This window comes from Balaenoptera borealis, assembly GCF_965194805.1.
Source record: "Balaenoptera borealis genome assembly, chromosome: 14".
Lineage (NCBI taxonomy): Eukaryota > Metazoa > Chordata > Mammalia > Artiodactyla > Balaenopteridae > Balaenoptera > Balaenoptera borealis.
The window spans coordinates 53,797,894-53,818,096 of NC_138875.1; the positions used below are offsets into that span (position 1 = coordinate 53,797,894).

At 35.6% G+C, this 20,203-nt stretch overlaps 1 protein-coding gene across 3 annotated transcripts in view; it reads right to left on the bottom strand.

Annotated features, from left to right (window-relative positions):
• THOC1 (THO complex subunit 1) overlaps positions 1-20,203 on the bottom strand; it is a 41,081-nt gene that overhangs the window by 5,657 nt on the left and 15,221 nt on the right. For 2 of the 3 annotated variants that reach the window (XM_082353564.1, XM_082353565.1), the window contains 9 exons: positions 19,841-19,923; positions 16,877-16,950; positions 14,887-14,995; positions 13,589-13,720; positions 2,597-2,697; positions 1,284-1,350; positions 1,035-1,085; positions 874-944; positions 372-467 (listed from right to left, as the gene is read on the bottom strand). In XM_082353564.1, coding sequence (XP_082209690.1) covers positions 372-467; positions 874-944; positions 1,035-1,085; positions 1,284-1,350; positions 2,597-2,697; positions 13,589-13,720; positions 14,887-14,995; positions 16,877-16,950; positions 19,841-19,923 — 784 coding nt within the window. The remainder of the gene's footprint in view (positions 1-371; positions 468-873; positions 945-1,034; positions 1,086-1,283; positions 1,351-2,596; positions 2,698-13,588; positions 13,721-14,886; positions 14,996-16,876; positions 16,951-19,840; positions 19,924-20,203) is intronic. The other variant, XM_082353566.1, reaches the window with a different exon arrangement.

Here is a 20,203-nt window from a genome sequence, read left to right on the forward strand (position 1 = left end):
AATGCAGTATAACGCAATGAATAGTTAACTAGAAGGTAAAAGAAATGAAAGGATTATAGTACCGTGCAACAACTAGAAGTAAGCTGGATCAATCTAACAGCAATTGTATTGTCTGTGACATGGAAAAAATGGCAGAACCTAGAGCCATGGATTTTGGAAGCAGGAGACAAAAAATGTAAGTTTTGTCTCGTTGCATGAATCCATGATGGACCCTACAGATTGATAGGGTGTGTTTTGCTTTAGTCATCTGTGTACATACCAAACACACAAAAAACTGGAAAAACACAAAACCTTGGGAGTTCTTATAGTAATATTTTCACAATATAAAAGCCTCTGTGATAACATCCCACCTATGAGACAGGTTAACCTACTTGCCCATCAGAATTTTTTTGTTGGGTCCTTTCCCTAGGAAGTCCTCTGGAGCCGTTCTCTTCCGTACTACTCTTGTCGGCTTGGTATCTGATGTTCTGTGGTAAACAAAACATACTGGAATTTCAAATGTTTAATGTAAAAGAAAATTTAGTTATTGTTTTCTTCCTAAAAAAGCTTCATATGAAAGCTTCATATTATTACACTCATCAGAGAGAAGACAAAAATGCCACACCAGGGGGACAAATTACAAGGAGTGGGTACACAGCATTTTTTTCCCAATAATTAATAACAGATCAGTTTGTTCTGAGAAGTTAATGACAAGAAATTTGAGATAAAAATGTCAAATAGAAGTATATCAAAGTGGTTGTAATTTTTATGGAATACAATTTACATTTTTTATATGAAATACATTTACACATATCTGTACATGATGTAAAATAATCATACCAAACTGTATTCTGAAAGCCTTTCTCATATTGCTTGAGATGAGTATATATTTACCTTTCTTTCACAAAACTTGGGCAGCCTTCATTTTTCCATGAGTTCCAGTTTTCTTCAGTGTTTAATATATGCTGGGAAAAACAAAGAAATTACATTTCCATAATGAAGACTTTGAAACTCTACTGGGTGCTAAGAAGACTATGTAAATATAGAACACATACCTCTACCATCTTTGAAAATCTTTCTCCATCAGGGGGGTTTTCAGATAGTAGCTGTGATTAGAAAGAATATACTAAGCTTTCAACAACTTTCTGCATCATAGGAGTGGTTTGTAGGCAGAGAACCAAGAAGTGTTTGTGGTCTTGTACCTGAGCTTAACTTTATCCTTATTTTCCTATTTGGGGCTGAAACAAAGAAAATTCTAAATTTTCATTTTGTTCAATCATGGGTTTGTTGCGTGATGAACTTACTTGATAAACTGATTTTGTAGTATCTTCAATCCAGAGTGATTGCTCATCAGTTAAAACATAGTTTGAACTAGGAAACAAAGCAATAAAAGCATGCTTGAGTTACAAGAATGTATGTTCAATTTTAAGGTTTATGGACTGTCTTGAAGAAGCACTGAACAAAGCAATGAACGCTCCCTAAAATAAGGAGTTCAGTGTGGGATGACAGCCTCAGAGAAAATGTTATCATACTTCTCTCCAAGATGCACATTCAAATACGTCACACTACGTTCCTTTAAAACACATTCAAGATATGATGAATAAAACCCCCAAAACACTAGAGAAGGCTGAAGGCAGACCCAAATTGTTAATAGCTGCCATTAATTCAGCTCTCACTATGGACTAGGTGCTCTATAGTTTATAGCCATCCAACGAATACTGATAGACTGCCATGTGCCAGGATCTAAAGACTTTACATACATTATTCATTTAATTCTCAAAACAAGGACATGTGCATATATTAAACAGACTACAGAGGCTCAAGCCATAAAGCTTGAATTCAAACCCAGGTCTGCCTCCAATTTCTACTATGCTATACCAAACCTCCACAACAGATAGAAGGATAACAAATAACATTTTTGAGTGCTTGCTATGTGTTATCTTAAAATTACAAGTCTGAAAGCTGAACTGCAGCTAGTGGGTGATGAAACCAGCAGGTAGGAAGCCACATTCTTTACAACTAATACAACACTGCTCTGCAAACTTCCGATACCAGCCAGCAACAGGGAGCTCTGCTTCAGTTTGGGTGGGACAAGAGGGACTAGTCCGCCCTACAGGTGGAGGTATTCAGACTGACAGCGGAGGTCCTCATTAGGCTTTCTGAAACCCCAAAGAAACTAGAACTCCTCCGTGCTTCAAAGCTTTACTTAATTTTTTTCAGTTCTAATGTCCTAGATAGTCCCACACCTGGAGAAAGAAGTATTATTGGCTGAGTTTGCAAATCAGGTTTGGAGAAGGTCTGAGTGAGGTGAGGAATGACGGAAATCAGGAGCAAAGACCTCCACCCACCAAGACAACTGAGAACTCCCAGGATGCCAGGTGCTCAGCAAGAAAGACACTGGCAGCAGATATAGTCAATGCCTTTTCTCTAAAACAAATACCTTAGCATCTTGTTAAGCTAACAAAAGCCCCTGATTATCTAATATTGCTGCAAATGAAACGTTTGAGGGAGGTGACCCTTCCACACAAAATGAGCGCGCTACATAAAAATATACATCAGTAAGCAATCATTCTCTTTGCTGCTGTTTATAAACCATTTACTCCCCATATTAACTTACCTTTTAAATTTGACCTGCCCCTTGAGATACTGGAATAAAATGAGATACTGCAACAGGATGTGTCGACGAAAGTTACTGTCGCTCAGTTGTAAATCCATGAGCTACTCGAAAAACAAGCACACACACAAAGCACCACATTAAATTCAAGTTCTACCTAAAGGTGCAAGTGATGCTATTACAGAAATGGAAGATTTCAATTCAAAAAACACGTGCTGAGAACTCACTGCATGTGAGGCATTACTGCACAAGCCCCAGGATAGAGTAGCAAAGCTTCATTTAGCTTTCTTAACCATTTTATGCCATGAGGTATTTATGTTGGTGGATAGCAATGTTATATCTGTGGTCCTGAGGTCAGGATAAAAGCAGAAATATAAAAAAGTAAAGTATGGCTGTCACTTTCCCACATATAAAGAAATAATGGCTAAAGAAGAGGTCCCTGTGGATAAACAATACAATACTGAGGGATGTCGCTCTTTTCTGTAGTCCTAGGAAGTGCCTGCAACTGGCTACATTCACTGTTTCCAATCCTCCCCTCAACCCGCCTCAACCAGTGGTGTTCTGGGTCACCAATCCACGGGAAGTGTTTTGCCAAGACCACCGATGACTCATCTGTTGTTAAATCCAGTGAGCACTCTTCATAGTCCTCATCCTACTCGATATGCTTGGCTTCTATGGGGTCATATTTTTCTAGTTCTCCTCCAATCTCACTGGCTACTCTTCTATCTTCTTCTTCTCTCCTTCTCTTCTCCTTCTCCCTCAAATGCTGATTTTCTTCAGGATTTGGTTTGATGCTTTCTTCTCTTTCCAATCTACACTCTCCTCTTTAATTACCACGTACGTATAAGCTGATAACCAAACTATATACCAAATCTATACTCTCAACCTAGATCTCGCTCCTAATCTCCAGATCTGTGTGCTCAAGAAGCTACTACTTTATCTCTATTTGAATGTCCCACTGACACTTGATCAGATTTCCTGTCCAAAATAAAACACACCAATTTCCTCAACAAAGCCTGCTTTTCTCCGGTGTTGGCTAATTCACCGAGAGGCTCCACCATCCATCCATTTGCCTAAACTACTCCAGGAACACTTCCTGGAAAAAGCAGCAACCGTGAGCCACAGGAGCGAACCTAAAGTTGGAGCGAATAGAAGAAAGAAACAGGAGGTACAAAGACTGAGGCAAGTAAAAGACTGGCCTGTTTGAAGACCCTGAGGCGTTCAGCTTAGAGTGAAGACAGGAACTCCTGGCTTGAAGAAATAGGTGCTGTTTATGAACTTTTCATCTACCTTGAGCTTTAAGTCCCTTATTCCACATTTATTTTTTATGTTGGGTGATAATTTTTTTTGACAGAAACAATGGATTGAAAACAGAAGTCAACAAGACATTGAATCACAGGTGGGAGGGGACTAGTTTGATCATTTAAACTAACTGCATCACACTATCCTTAAGAAAATGAGGGCCTGACAAGTTAAAATGACCCCTGCAAGGTTACACAGCTAGTCAGTAAGAGGTGGGACTATCAATTGTATTCTTTCTTCGATAATATATATTTTCTAGTCCTGCTTTTCTTCGGTTATTTTTAAAATTACACCATTTACATCATGCATTGGGTCAAATATTTCTTTCTTGTCTTTGTTTTGTGAACAAAGGGCCTTTTATTGTCCTTAGCTTTTACTACACCTCTTAGCTCAGGCCTCAGCCTTCCTGATTATTATTCTAAACCTAAAAAGGCTCAGGCTACTCTTCTTAGTTATCCTTATGTGCCTTTCTGTCAATAAATCGTACATACAAACAATATTCCTTTCTGCACATTTGAAACTTTTCATAATATAAAAATTTAAAAGCAAAACAATGCTCTGGAAAAATTAAACTGAAGTATGAAATCTTCCATTTCTGTTACTTTAACACAAAATGCTTAAAAAATCTTTACTAAGAAACAAAATATTAAGAGCATTCTCATTAATTAAATTCTTACTAATTTGTGATTATTAACACATCAGATCAAAATATCCAATTTTCAAATTGTGGAGTATTTTTTAAAGTTCAAAAAGGTACAGTTAATACAACATTCATGTCTCACGATCCAGTTACTTATCAAATCCTAACATTTTTACTTGTTCCACATTTCTTAAAGAAATAGAATATTATCAAAACTGTTGAAGCCCCTCTATAAGCTCCCTCCACTATGGAAAGCACTACCATGTATTCGGTGTTGCTGATTCTAATGCATGTTTTACACTATTATACATATAGAGGCATCTAAATATCAAGGTATTTTGCATGTTTTCAAACTCTACACACATTATTCTGCAATAAGCCCTCTCTCATATATTATGTTTGACATTTACACAACTTGATACGTGTAGCTCTAGTTTAGGGGTTGGCAAATTTCTGTTAAGGGTCAGTAAATTATTTTAGGCTTTGTGGTCATACAGTCCTCGTCCCGACTACTTATCTCTGCTGTTGCCATGCAGAAGCAGCCACAGACGACACGTAAAGGAGTGAGCATGGCTGTGAGCCAATAAACTCATTTACAGAAATAGTAAGTAATTTGCCAACCCCCATCCTAAGTCATCCATTTTCAGTGCTTTATAGAACGCGAGGGTATAAATTTACCACCCACCCAGTCTCCTGCTTATGAACATTTAGGTCGTTTCCAAACTTTCACTTGCAAACACCTAAGTTACAATGAGTCATATATTTCCTTGTGCATATGTGTGATTCTCTAGGGCCCACATCTTAGAAGTTTTAACTTCGCTCTTTATTATAAAATTACTCTGCCAAGTGGCTGTATCAATTTATACTTCAACCAGCGGTGTGTTAAAGTTCTCCTTTCCCCACACTTTTGCCAATACATTTCATTTATTGTTAGGATATTTAAGTTTGGTCAATTTGACAAATGTGAAGTGATTATCTCATTTTAATTTCTTTGGCTACTAGTGACATTTAGCATCTTTTATAAGCTCATTAGCTATTCAGGTTTCTACATCTGTAAATTACCTGTTCATACCATCTTTCCAGTTTTCCATTTGGTTGTCTTTTTGTCAACAGTATATTCAAAATACTAATCTTCCTCAGTTCTGGAGATGGTGAATATCTTTCTCCTACTTTGTGGCTTGTCTTTTCACTTTGTCTAGTCCTAGTTCTTTTTTCTTCTTTATACCTGTACTAATACTTACTGTTTTAATTATTAGAGCTTTATAGGTCTTAATATCTATATCTGATAGGGCAACTGTTCCTTCTTAGGAGGAAGAAGTTACTCTTGGCTTAGTTACTCCTGGCTTTTTGCTTTTCCATAAAAACTTTAAGATCAACTATTCAAGTTCCCTCAAAAAGCCCGTTTGGATTTGATTTAAAATACACTGAATTTATGGACACATTTGGGGAGAAGTTGCACTGGGTCTTCCTTTCTATAAATGTAGTCGTATCTCTTTATTTTTATAATTTTCTCCATGAAGATTACTCATAGGTATTAGTTTTCATTGCTGTTGTAAATAACATTTTGTAATCAGTTACTTATAGGAACACTATTGATGTTTCTTTTGTAACTTTGCTGAAGCCTCCTTAATTCAAAGTTTGTTGGTTCTCTTGGAATTTCTCTGTAGACAATTATATTGCCTTCAATTACAGACAGTTCAGTCTTTTCTCTCCAATACATATAACTCTCATTTCTGTTTTCTCTTATTGAAATGTAGGTCCTCCACTACAGCACTGAACAGAAATATGGTTGGTAGATATCCGTGTCTTGCTCTTGAAATTACTGAGAATACTTTTGAAAGTTTGATCATTACATATGATGCTTGCTATAGGGTTTTTGTCAATCCCCTTAATCAAGTTACAGAAAATTCCCTTCTACTTCTGATTTGGTTTTGTAATGAGTATTAGACTGTATTGAAATAATTTTCTTGGCATCTGAGATGATCATAGTTTTTATTTAAAAACCATTAATCTGTTAATTTCATATTACTCTTTCTGGTATTGAATCATACAATCCTGGGATTATTAAAATATTAATACATATTAAGTCTATTATTTAGAGACTTAAATAATAAATATTATTATAAATATTATTTAGTCTCTATTTTTTATTTAATTTATTTTATTAAATTTATTTATTTATTTTTTGGCTGCATTGGGTCTTCATTGCTGTGTGTGGGCTTCTCATTTTGGTGGCTTCTGTCTGTCGCGGAGCACAGGCTCTAGGCATGCGGGCTACAGTTGTGGCACACGGGCTCAGTAGTTGTGGCTCACAGGCTCTAGAGCGCAGGCTCAGCAGTTGTGGCGCACGGGCTTTGTTGCTCCACGGCATGTGGGATCTTCCCGGACCAGGGCTCGAACCCGTGTCCCCTGCACTGACAGGTGGATTCTTAACCACTGCGCCACCAAGGAAGCCCCTAGTCTCTATTTTTTAAAAATAGCTATCAATTTAAAAAATTGATTTGTGAGTTTTTACAATATATTTTTCATCTCTATTCATAAGTGAAATTGATATATATACTTTTTTTCTTGGTCTGTCCTTATTGGGATTTTATTTAAAAGTTACATTAATCTCATATAAGGACCTGGGTTGCTTTTCCTCTATTCCTTGAAGTGCCGATAATATGTACCTAAAAAAATCTGGGCCTGATGTCATTTGAAAGGTGTCACTTTGATTACTATTCCTTTAATAGTTATATGTTTATTCAGGCTTTTAATTTCTTTGTGAATCCATTTTGGTAATTAAGTTTTTCTACAGAATTACTATTTCATTAGATTTAAAAATCAGCAGTTAGAAATATAGTCTCTTACACATTTTACTGTCTCTGCATTTCCAATTACTCCTATTTTATTGGTACGTTTTCACTTTTTTCCTTAGGCCTGTTCTACAAGAACTTCTACAAAAATCTTTTTTATAAAATTTTTCTTTTCAAAGCCTTTGGTTTTCCTGATATGTTCTATAGTTTCTTTGTTCTATTTCATTAATTTGTGCTATTATTATTACTTACTTCTCTCTTGAGGTTTATTCCGTATCTTTTTTAGCTTCCTGAATTCTCAATTTGTCACTCTTAAATTTTTCATTAATGCATTTAAAGTGGTAATTTTTACCTCTCACTTTGTGACCTACACACGTGGCATAAAATACTTTGTCCTTCTTCAGAACTAGGCTCCAAATCCAGTCTACACTGGCAGGGTATTTTTTTTAACCCTATCTTTCGTCTTTCCTAAATGGCTGCTTGGCAGCACCAAAGAATTTACTCTTATCTTGCTTGCATAACTATGGATTGACTCACACACAGAAGGGATTCTAAAAATAATAAAGAACGATGAGTATGCTCTAAACTCTCCAGTATGTTCAATGGTATTTATGGAGCTGCCCTGTGTCAGGCCCACAGAGTACAGGAGTGTCACAATAAAGAGGGCAGCTCATGCCTCCCACCTTGCGGACCGTTTCAGGTTGATTTTATGCATGTAAAACTTTAGTAATTGTGTTTACCTTTTCAGGTGAGTGGAAGTACACCCATATGTTAAAACTGACATGAGTGTCAGCAAAAGTCTTCAAACAAACTGCAGTTTGTAAAACCCTAACGATTCATCAATGCCTTCATGCCATAGAACTGGAATTCAGCAGAGAAAGTCAAACATCAAAAGAGAATTCTGAAAAATAAACTAACCCAAGAGTTTGTATATATTTCAACTATAGTGGTTAGACACATTGCCTACAGCTCATATGACAATGAGATCTATAGTAAACAGAAGATTTGGTTTCTCTCCTTATGAAATATTAATGGTAGGCCAACTAAATTTCTGATACTTCCCCAGTGGCCACCCAAGGGCCAACACTGATGTGCTAGATAATGTTGTGTTAGATGACTTCAAAGCCTGAATCAAGTGTGTCAAATATTCTAATCACAGTTGTGAGAAGCCCAACCAGTTAACTCAGATGGATGGTGTCAAGACGTAAAGTCTAACAACTGATTTACATCAAGGTTCATCAGTGGAAAACATTGCTCCGTTCTTATTAAGAACTGCTGAGTGCTTATATGATTTTTAAAGTGTAAGGCCTTCCATCTTGGACCTATAAGAAAATGTCAGCACCACCCATTTAACAGCTTTTTGCTATAACTTTTTTTTCTCTGGGGGCACAGGGATCAATGATCTAGTTTCTACTTAAATTTCTGACAAACTCCAGGAACCTCATGGTACACTCCTGGAACTATTTGGAGGGCTGTTTCTTTCTCTGGCTGCAGACAAGGAAAACTCAAGCGGTGTTCCAGAGTTGTCCAAAAACCTCCCAGACCTGTTTAAAGGGAGTCCCATATGAAACAACTGATGTAACTAAAGGAAATTATAGGAAAGTGGTTAGCCTGCCTGTCTGTCTATAGGAGGGTCTTACTTCTGAGGTCATTGCCTAACTAGGTTGTAGTGTGTCTCATAAAAGATGAGACCTGTCTTTGCCTTCACTACATAAAGACTCAGCCTTGGCTATCTCTCAAATGGATAGAGAAAGTATGAAAAATTTAAGGCTGTACTGATAGCTTCTTTCTGCCAGGAACTTTTTTTTTTTAAGTGACTAAAAGTTCTTATTTGAGAGCTCTTCATACAATGCAGAGTCTGGGAAGAATTGTTATTTCTCTTACCTCCATGAACAAGAATGGCCTAATGACCACACTAGTGTGTGTGACTGTGGGGCAACCACTCTGCTAACTGATAGCTCTGGAGTATTCCCCCGGATCTTTTTCATTAGGTCACTGAGTCTCAACTGTAAAGGGAAGAGGAGTCGGTATTCTGAAGAACTGGGTAACCCTGAAGCTCATACCTAGTTACTGGCTGGAATTTTTTCTGTAAGAACTCAAAGATACAAAAATACATTCCTTTAACCATCATGTTAACACTCATGATACTTGGAATTTTGTTTTAAAATGTTGGTTCTACTTTTACATGCTACACAGTACTGAGGGAGAAATTCCTATAATAATACAGTGCCCTTCACACAGTATGATAAACTGGACAATTAGAGGTGAAATTCTCCCTTAAAATTTCTGAGTATGACTCTGGACTAAACTTAAGGAACTGGCAGTTCTCCACTAAAAATAATAATCCAGGGATTATTTTGCTACGTTAACAAGGGAACTATATTGTTGGAAATTAGTGTTTACAATCATACCCTAGGCATGAGTTTCTAGTGGAAACTTCCACCTTTAAGAAAGAAGGTATGATAAGTTAGAAACATATCTATTTTATCTGTAAAATCTGTGCCTACCTGAAGCTGCTATATGATCGGCCTGTCTCTAACTAGAAAGGTTATATCATCCTTTCTAAGGATGATATAAGGAAAACTCTCCTAAGAAAAAGTTTGACCACATTCATGTAAGCAAAACACAAGGGTTCTGGGTAATAACACGGCCATCAAATGAGGCTATATGCTCTATTTGAGTGATGAAAGACCTAACCTTGTAATGACAAGACCACTCTCCTAAACCTGCTCACCACTGAAACGATGGGCTATAGAATTATACTCCAAATACTTAAATGGCTTTTGATTTCACTTAGGCTAGCTCTCACTGGCAAGAAATATATCCCTGAAAAATAAAGAGTGTTTGTCATTTACCAAATCTACAACCAGAAGAAAGTTGAGAAGTAACATTAGATTGGCACATACTTAGGTGGGATGGCCTTTTCAGAAATCCTGGGATGTAAAACATCATGTAAGGTGTTATAGAAATGCTAGAAGGCTTCTTTTAGTGAAGCAGTAAAACTTATCAAATGGTGCTGTAGGTGGTGCATTACAAATATTTTCACTTGGATGCTGAGTAACAAACACTGGAAATACATAGGAAAAATATGAAGATTGCACAGGAAGGGTTCTTTTATAGGTTGAAATTTAAGATAAAGTAACTGCTTAAGAGGCAACAAATGGAAGTGAAGATGCAAAACATCACATGCCTTACATTCTTTGTTGCAATTCTCTGTGCCTTTTTTTCTTTCCCATATTGTAAAGTTTTAAGCTTCTAAAACCTGCTTTTCCCTCTATCAAAACGTTACCTAATGGAATTCCAGTGCTTAACCCTGAAAGCTCATGCTGTCTGCACTGCTGGTGAAACAAAGCTCACAAAGAGTCAGTAAGGGAGACACTATTCAGGGACCAGTTCTGATAAAGTGGTGAATGGAGATCGATACAAAAGCACTGATTTTACATTCCAATGTGGAGATGTCTCTGAAAATGTATAATCCTGCTGCTTTCTAAAATGTCCTTGGAAATGTCAACTGTCCAAAAAAAAAAAAAGTCTTTTAAGATATCCAGGGTTTTGAAATAGTTGTCATGTCCTGAGAAATGTGACCTTTAACTGCTAAAAGCATACAACTCTTACTGGTTGTTGTATTTTTTTAACTGTTTTGCCCTGATAATATTACTTAAATTGATATCTCAAGCTTTCTGAAAGGTATATATCTTTGGGAAGCTTCTTTGTTAAGTTAGAGGAGGCTTTGGAATTTTCTTCCCTTTCTACATACGGTAAAATAAAATTTTGAATTCTTTATTCAACCAAAGAGTTTTATATGTCTGTTCATTTAAATGAATAAATATACCTGGATTTAAAAAAAATCCAATGTGCTAATCTCTCTTATTAGGTAAATTAAATCAGTTTATACAGTCATTACTGATATATTTGGACTTACCTACCCTTCTCTCTTGTTTTCCTCCCTTCCTGCCATCTGTTGGATTTATAAAGTAGTCTATGTTCCTTCTTGTCCCCTTTGTAACCCCTTGCCATTTGAGAGCTACAGGCTGTTTTTCCTTTGGTGGTTTCCCTTTTAATATAATAATGTCTAAAGTTATTCAGCATTCCTTTTCTCCTCCTGAGGATTACAAGGACTGTAGCATATGCTTAAATTACTCACTAAACATCTGTTTTCCCCTCCCTGATTCTTATTGTTATCTAGTTTACATACTACATTAAAATTTTTTTAAAAATCAGTTATTATGACTTTTTTGTTTTTAGTCAATAGTAAACTGAAATATTTTTCAATTTCTGTGCTCACAATTGCTTTCTGTATTCCACTCCTTTCTTATGGATTCACTTTCCTTCTGCCTGAAGATCATCCTTTAGTAGTTTTTCACAATGATGGTCTTAGAGTGGTATGCTTTCCTGGTCTTAGAATGAAAATGTCTTTATTTCATCTACAGTCTTGAGTGCATTTAGCTGGGCATGAAATTCTGGACTGATAGTTTTTTCTCAGAAATATTTCTCCCCTGTTTTCTGGTATCTATTATTGATAACTGTTAGAAATCTGTTCCTTTCCAGTATATTTGTGTTTTTTTCCTCCCCTCTTTGGTGGCTTTTAAGGTTTTCTCTCTATACCTGCAGTTACAGCATAATGTACTGAAGTATGGATTCATCTTTCTTTATCCTGCTTGGTAGTTGTAGCACACTTTTAATCTGAGAACTTGGGACTTCCTTCAGTCCTTTAGTTTCTCCAATATTCTCTCCATTTTGTTCTTTGGCAATCCTACTTAGATATATGCTAGCATTTCTCAGTCTATCTTCCATGGCTCTTAACTGCTTTCAGGTTAACAAAAAAATCTGTCTCTGTGCTGTGTTCTGGGAGAACTTCTCATCATTAGTACTCTTGTCATCTATGTCCAAACTATAGTTTAATTCTATGTGCTGTGCTTTGGTTTCAATGATCATATTTTTTCATTTTCAAGAATCCCAATTAGTTGTCATATTAAACTACTATTTCATTTCAACTGAAATGTTTCAGTTTCACAATTTCTTACTCTCCATGGATGCTGTACTATCAATTATCTCTTTGATTATCCAAAACATATATATTTTAAAGTCTTGGTTAGGCTATGTATCTAAAATAAACAAACATATATCCCAATAGTTGATTTTGTTGGTGATCTTTCTTAGCACTGGATTTCAGAATTTTAATTTATCAGAGAGTTTTGAATGGAAGGCTTTTGTTTTGGGATTGTTGCTTATTTCTTCTTCTTTATCTCTGTGTATACCTTTTCCTATCTAGTAGTTTTGCACTTTCTTTTACCAGGTCCATGGGCCCAAGTCTGGAAAACAGTCTCATGATGACTTTTTGGAACAGCTGTTTCATGAGTATACTGGGGATATCTCATATCTGGTCATAGAGCAAGCAGAGGACACAAAGTTGTGCCTTTGTTATCCCTAGACCCACAACTTCCTATGAAACCACAGCCTTTGGCAGAAGACTGGTAATATCTACCTTAGCTTCTTTTCAAAAGTGGGTTAAGTTCTACCCCAGTCTCTGGCTTCAAGCAGTGAATATGGCTCTGGCTCCTGGTCCCACATGGATCTGGTCTCACCTGTAGCCAAGCTCCTGGTTGCCACCACCTGCTTGGAATATACAGTCAGCAGGCCCAAGGCTTCATTTTCACTTATTACTTGGCAGTTCTGGTCTATGAAGATATTTATCTTGTCTCTGGAAGCCCAGCTTTGTCTTTTTGGTTTTCTCTTTTTATATTTTACCTGTCATTGCTATGTGTTTGGAGCAAAGGGAGTGAATCGAAACACAAACTCAATGTGCCATCTTGACTAGAAACTTACATAATGCCTTAGCATTGTATTTGAACAAAATTTACTTATTACTTATTAAACTGTGTAAATAAGATTAACAGGGAATTTTAAAACCCCTTATTTGTACCTAAATGGCAAACTAATTACAAAATATTTTCACAAATGCAAATGAAATCCTAACTTGAGGTTCAGAATATATGTACTTGAAAGTAACTAAAATGTATTTAATCCAAAGTAAATCTACAAAACAGACAATGCAGAACAACTTTTCACCTTTGAAATTAAATTAGTCTTACTTCTACAAGAAGAAATAGGACTCTCAAACTAACATTTATCAATTTTAACCAAAAATAAAGTAAGAAACTTTTCTACTGTATTTAACTTAAAAGGATATCAGCTAAATAGAGAAAACAAAAATAAAAACATTTCTTACTATGCTTAGTGAAAAAGAAAGATTTATACCTTTTCACTTGTTAAAAACTTTGCAAAATATACATGCTCTCCTCCTGTTTTCAATTCTTCCATCTTTTTCCTTGAGGCCTGAGTATCATCTAATTTATAACTCTTAAAAACAGCTAGAACTTCTTCAGAATACTGCAAAGTAAAAATATCAATTAGTTTTATTTGGCATTGTTGCCCAATCATTTGTTTAGTGCTTTTCTTTATCAAAATAATGTACAATTTATTCCCAGTTAACTGTATATGCATCCTTAAGGCACACTAAACAAGAAAAATTATGACAGCAAAATGAGGGTAAAACTATTTTTTGTGAGGTATCATGGTTATTGTAAAAGTAGGAATAAACTCTCTACTTCTGGAAAAATGTGATTTCTTATGCAGTTTGTGTAAGGGGCAAACAGAGAAAGGAATGCTTTGAGAGTATACAGAAATTTACCAGTAAAAGTAGCTGTTTAATCAGCAGTGAAACTCTCAAGCATTTCTTGTGCTAAACACTGTGACCAAATAAAAAAATGATGTCAAAGCCTATCCAGTTGACGAACAATTCCAGATGATTTCTCACTTACCACTTAATCTGAATTTGGATAGTTATGGGGGAAAAAAAGATACTGCATATAAAATAAAAACTTTAAAAAGTAACACAGAAAACACACCATGCTACTTCTAAGAGCTACCTATTAACTTTAGATTTTGATTACAACAAAAAGGACAAACTGACCTTTAAGGAGCCAAGAAAAAGAAATAGAGAATTCTTATAAGAAAGAGGTTTTCCTGTAAACAGTCAGATAGTATATATTTTAGACTATATGGCTCAAATGGTCTCAATCACAATTACTCAAGTCAGCCATTATAGCACAAAAACAACCACAAATAACACGTAAATGATTGGTGTCGCTGTGTGACAAAATTAACTTTGTCTGCAAAAGTAGGCAGTAGGCTGGATGTGGTCCAAAGCCATAGTATGCAGAGTCCTATTCTTAAAGGATAGCTGAAATAATTTTGTGCAAAGGCAGGATGTATTCTGCAAAAGTTCATCAATTCATGTTGACAATACTATGTAAAAACAAAAAAAACCAAGGCTGTAATTACTAAATTTTAAATCCTCAAGTCATTTATAAACTACTCTCAGAATCAATTGTTTATATATTAATTTACAATTTAGCTTCTATATTATGAAATAGGTATAAAAACATAAGAGGTAGAACTATATAGTGAAAAGTATGCTGGACAAGAGTCAAGTTCTGACTCTGCCATTAGCTATAAAATATTGGGCTTTTGGTAGTCTGTAATTGGCAACTCACCTTGAGAAAAGTTTTCCATGAAATTTTCTCATAGCATTGCACAGGGTTCCTAAAGTAATCCTGAAGTGACCAAAATTTTCGGTACAGGTTGTAATCAATTGGAATGGAGCTGATAAAATAAATGTTACATTAAATAAATCATTTAAGTTCTTTTAGAAATATCTAAATGCTTTAACTTTTCTTGAGTCACAAATCCTCTGAAAAAGCTAATGAATGCCATGGCCTCTTTCCCCAGAAAAGTACACAAATTCATAAATATTTATATAAACGTCTATAAATAATTTCAGGGAGTTCATAGACCCCTATTCCCTCTTTATCTTCAGTGGTGGAACCCCTGAATTTTGGCTGGATACATTCAGAATTTAAGGCTCTCTTTCCCAACCTCTCCTGCACTAGGTGTGGCCATGTGATTAAATTCTGGCCAGTCAGTGGGGAGCGGAAGTCATATGTCTTATATGGGCCATGTTTTACCATTTTCCCTTTTCCCTTTTTGCTGGCTAGAATGCAGATATGATGATGAACCATCCTGGACTATATGAAAAAGAGCAAATACCAAGGCATGGTGGAACAAGAAGTTAGAAGGAACATGGGTCCCTAGACAATCTCCCTGAAGAGTGCTACTGCATCAGCCCTGAACACCTGTCTTCAGACTTTTACATGAGAAAGAAATCAATTTCTATGTTGTTTAAGCTAATGTTAATTTGACTCTAATGGTAAAAGCCCTAGGCATTATATCCTAACCAACACACTAAGACCTAGTATGAAACAAACACATTAGGTACATATGAACTTAGTATTACAAAAATGGCATTACTAATTCAATTTCTAATTCGGCTATGTTACAAATCTTCAGTGTCAATACATATTTTTTTTTAAACATCTTTATTGGAGTATAATTGCTTTACAGTGTTGTGTTAGTTTCTGCTGTATAACAAAGTGAATCAGCTATATGCATACGTATATCCCCATATCCCCTTCCTCTTGCGTCTCCCTCCCACCCTCCTTATCCCACCCCTCTAGGTAGTCGCAAAGCACCAAGCTGATCTCCCTGTGCCATGCAGCTGCTTCCCACTAGCTATCTATTTTACATTTGGTAGTGTATATGTCAGTGTTACTCACTCACTTCGTCCCAGCTTACCCTTCCCCCTCCCCATGTCCTCAAGTCCATTCTCTATGTCTGTGTCTTTATTCCTGTCTTGCCCCTAGGTTCATCAGAACCATTTTTTTTTAGATTCCATATATATGTGTTAGCATACGGGTCAAGACATATTTTAATTTTTAATTTTACAAGCAATCATTACCCTACAAAATGCTTCAATTTTTAATTTTAAAACAGACATTTCAGAGTTTATATTAGCAAAATCCTCTATACTACTAAAAACAGCCAATAAAGTCTTTTAAGTAGTAACCATATATCAAAAATGCTTGAGGTATCAACTGTTTCATACCCTCAAATGTCCACAAAAATTTTCAACATCACCTCTGTAAAATTAATTTTGTCTGTAAACACTACTGTACACTATCTTACTCCATTCTTTCCAAATAAACCTTAACAAGTTGAACCTATGGATTACAGTTAGCATCTGTGCTAAGCTTCATGCCCAAATATTCCAAGTAAGACTGTAATTTTATATGGGAAACAGGAAGTAGGTTTAGTGATCCACACAGCACCATGATCTCAAAATGAAACGGAAGGGAGAAGGGAAGGAGTGCGTAGGTCGCCTGTGGTTGGCTTTTCAAACATTATGAATATATATAAGGTAGGTTACACCTAAAAAACGGACTGCCTGCACACAATTTAGAAACCAACTGATACAGCCCATTAGTGATTTTGGAGTTGTAATTTTAAGTGATATACATTAAAGTTACAAACAAAAGAAATCTATAAGCATGATCTCCTTCCTCCCTGTCTACATTCTCACCATAGTACCTGATAAGTCATAAGGTATTATCTTTGTAAATCAAGAAATCTGAACTTCTAAACACTCACCAAGTTGTTGGAGCTTCATCATCCCCCATTTCACCTTCCTCCACATCCATTCCTTCTTCTCTGTCCTCCATGTGCTAAATTAAAAAAATGTACATCCTGTCATGAAGCAGTTGTCAGGCAGAGGAGAATCCTATATGACAGGGATCCGAGAACTCAAGAGCAGTATGACAATAATATAAGATAGTCATGAAGACATGGTGCAGGGACCTCCCTGGTGGTCCAGTGGGTAAGACTCTGCGCTCCTAATGCAGAAGGCCTGGGTTCGATCCCTGGTCAGGAAACTAGATCCCACATGCATGCCACAACTAAGAGTCTGCATGCTACAACTAAGATCCCACGTGCCGCAACTAAGAACAGTTGCAGCCAAAATAAATAAATAAATAATAAACAAATAAATATTAAATATTTATATAAATAAATAAATAATAATAAAAGAATATAAATACCTATTCATTAAAAACCACAACAACAACAAAAAACATAGTGCAAAGTTTTAAACCAGTACTTTTCCAAACACAGTCAGTACATTCTCTCTGGGAATAGAGAATCTATGGCAAAATATGATTTGGAAACATAGTATACAATGACGTGTTGGAAAAGTGAGAAGATCATTAGTACACTAAGGATTCCAAGAACCACAGTAAATAACTCAAAGTGATTTAAGTAGTTTTTGTCCCCAACTTTAATTTGACCTTGAAAATCTTCCCCTACCTGTACACATAACACTTATTATCTGGGAACACTTTAGGATATGCTGGGTGTACAGCTCCATATTGAAAAAAAATTTTTTAATGATTAATTTTTATTGGAGTATAGTTGCTTTATGATGCTGTGTTAGTTTCTACTGTAAAGCAAAATGAACCAGCTATACGTATACATATATCCCCTCGTTTTTGGATTTCCTCCCCTTTTAGGTTATCACAGAGCATTGAGTAGACTTCGCTGTGCTATACAGTAGGTTCTCATTAGTTATCTATTTTATACATAGTATCAATAGTGTATATATGTCAATCCCAATCTTCCAATTCAACCCACCCCCCCACTTTAAAATAACAAGTTTACATAGAATAGTCCAAGAAATACGTAAAAGATACATAAACGGGAAAGGCAGATTTTGAAAAATCTTAAAGTCAATATCATTTCCAAATTGACAATGATTACAATTTAAGGGATAAATTAAGTAAAGTACTCTGATTAATTTACAGTGAAATATTAGTTACATCTAATTAATAATTTTTTAAACTTTATAACTTGCTCCTAAATGAAGAGCAGGTGCTGAATGTCCAAAAATTTGCCAGCTCTGGACTGTTTTCTGGACACATCAAAAATAATCTTTAGGGGGCGTCCCTGGTGGCGCAGTGATTAAGAATTCGCCTGCCAATGCAGGGGGACACGGGTTCGAGCCTTGGCCTGGGAAGATCCCACATGCTGCGGAGAAACTTAAGCCCGTGCGCCACAACTACTGAGCCTGAGCGCCTAGAGCCCATGCTCTGCAACAAGAGAAGCCACCGCACCGCAACGAAGAGTGGCCCTGGCTCGCCGCATCTAGAGAAAGCCCGTGCACAGCAACGAAGACCCAATGCACCAATAAATAAATAAATAGATAGATAGATAAATAAATAAATAATCTTTAAAAATAAAGTTGATCTTGCTGATGTACTTTCGAAAAAATCAGTGGGCAAATGATGGATTATTTAACAAATGGTTCTGAGATAACTGGCTCACAATTTAGAACAAATTAAATTATAACTCAACTTACTCCAAACTCCAACCTTCCTGCTGGGTAAAAGATTTAAAGGAAAAAATAAAATCATAAAAGCACCAGAAGAAAACAAAGAATTATATACTCCTGTGGAGTGGAAGCCTTCAGTATGACACAAGGCTAGAAACACTAAAACAAAAGACTAACAAATGTTAATATTACTATATCCAAATTTAATAGCTCCATACAGAAAACTATAAAGTTACAAGAAAAACCATAAACTGAGGAAAAAAATGTATCAACACACAGTAGGAATGAATTAATAATATTCTATACAATGAGTTTCTACACATCAATAGAAAAAGACGTTTCAGCAGTAAAATGGGCAAATGTCATGAATAGGCAGTTCTCTTCCTCATTGTTTCTAATCAGCACAGAAGAAAATAAATTCCAATAAACATACAGTAAGTTCCTCGACTTCATTAATAACCAAAGAAATGTAAGTTAAAACAAAGACGACTTACCTTTCAAGTATGTATCAATTAAGCAAAAATTTTTAAAAACTGGTTATTCCCCATGTTGGCGTGAGGCTGTGGGGAAATGGGAAGGCATTCTCTATGTGCCACTGGGGGTGGTATAAATGGGTACAACTTTTTTGAGAAGTACCCGGGCAACAGTTATCAAAATTTGATATATGCATTTATTTTGACACAGAAATTTCACTTATCGAAATTTATCCTAAGGAGACACCTGCATAATTAGCAATGATATACAAAATACTATTTACTATAATGCTGTTAACAAGTTTTCCCTATTAGAGATTATCTAAATGCTCAGTGACAGGAGACTGTGATATATCCAAAGACTTATCATGAGACATTAAAACACAGAGACAAATCTAAATGTACTGATGCAGAAATGCAACCATTTCATACTGTTAAAAGAAGAAAGTGAATTTCAGTACAGTATGTATTGTATGACCTCAATTTTGGAATAAAACTACATACACACAAAAAGTCCTGTAAGGACAAAACAAGAATGTTAAGAGTGGTTATCTTTGGGGCCTTGGATTATGGGGTAGCTGTACTTTTTATTTTAAATATTTCTACTTTGTTTGCATTTTTTTTCTACACAGAATACATATTATTTCTATAAATTGAAAATAAAGGTTTTTAAAATTTTTGATTTAGAAGACCCATTCATCTGAGTTATCTCAATAACAAACTTAAAATATGTTATGTTAGATTTCATATCAGCCTCACCTTTTGACCCAATGTGCTTTCCTGCTCATTGGTATTGAAAACAGTGACATTTTCCAGATTAAACTGACTCTGCAAGTTAAGACCTATTGAAAAAAAAAAAAATTTTCAAAGCAAATCCATCAAACACCTAAACTTGTTTAAGAATATAACTTTGTTGTCATATAACCAAAATACATAAAATGATAAATCCATAATTAAGCAAAAGATCAAGTCAGAATAACATCACACTTGATTTTCAAATTCTTTCTAAAATTCATTTCTTTAAGGTGCCTTTAGAGTATGCCGAATTCTGTATACACTGTAACAGATATATTGATCCTTGTTATTTATGAATATTCTAGAACAATTTTACAGAATGCAATA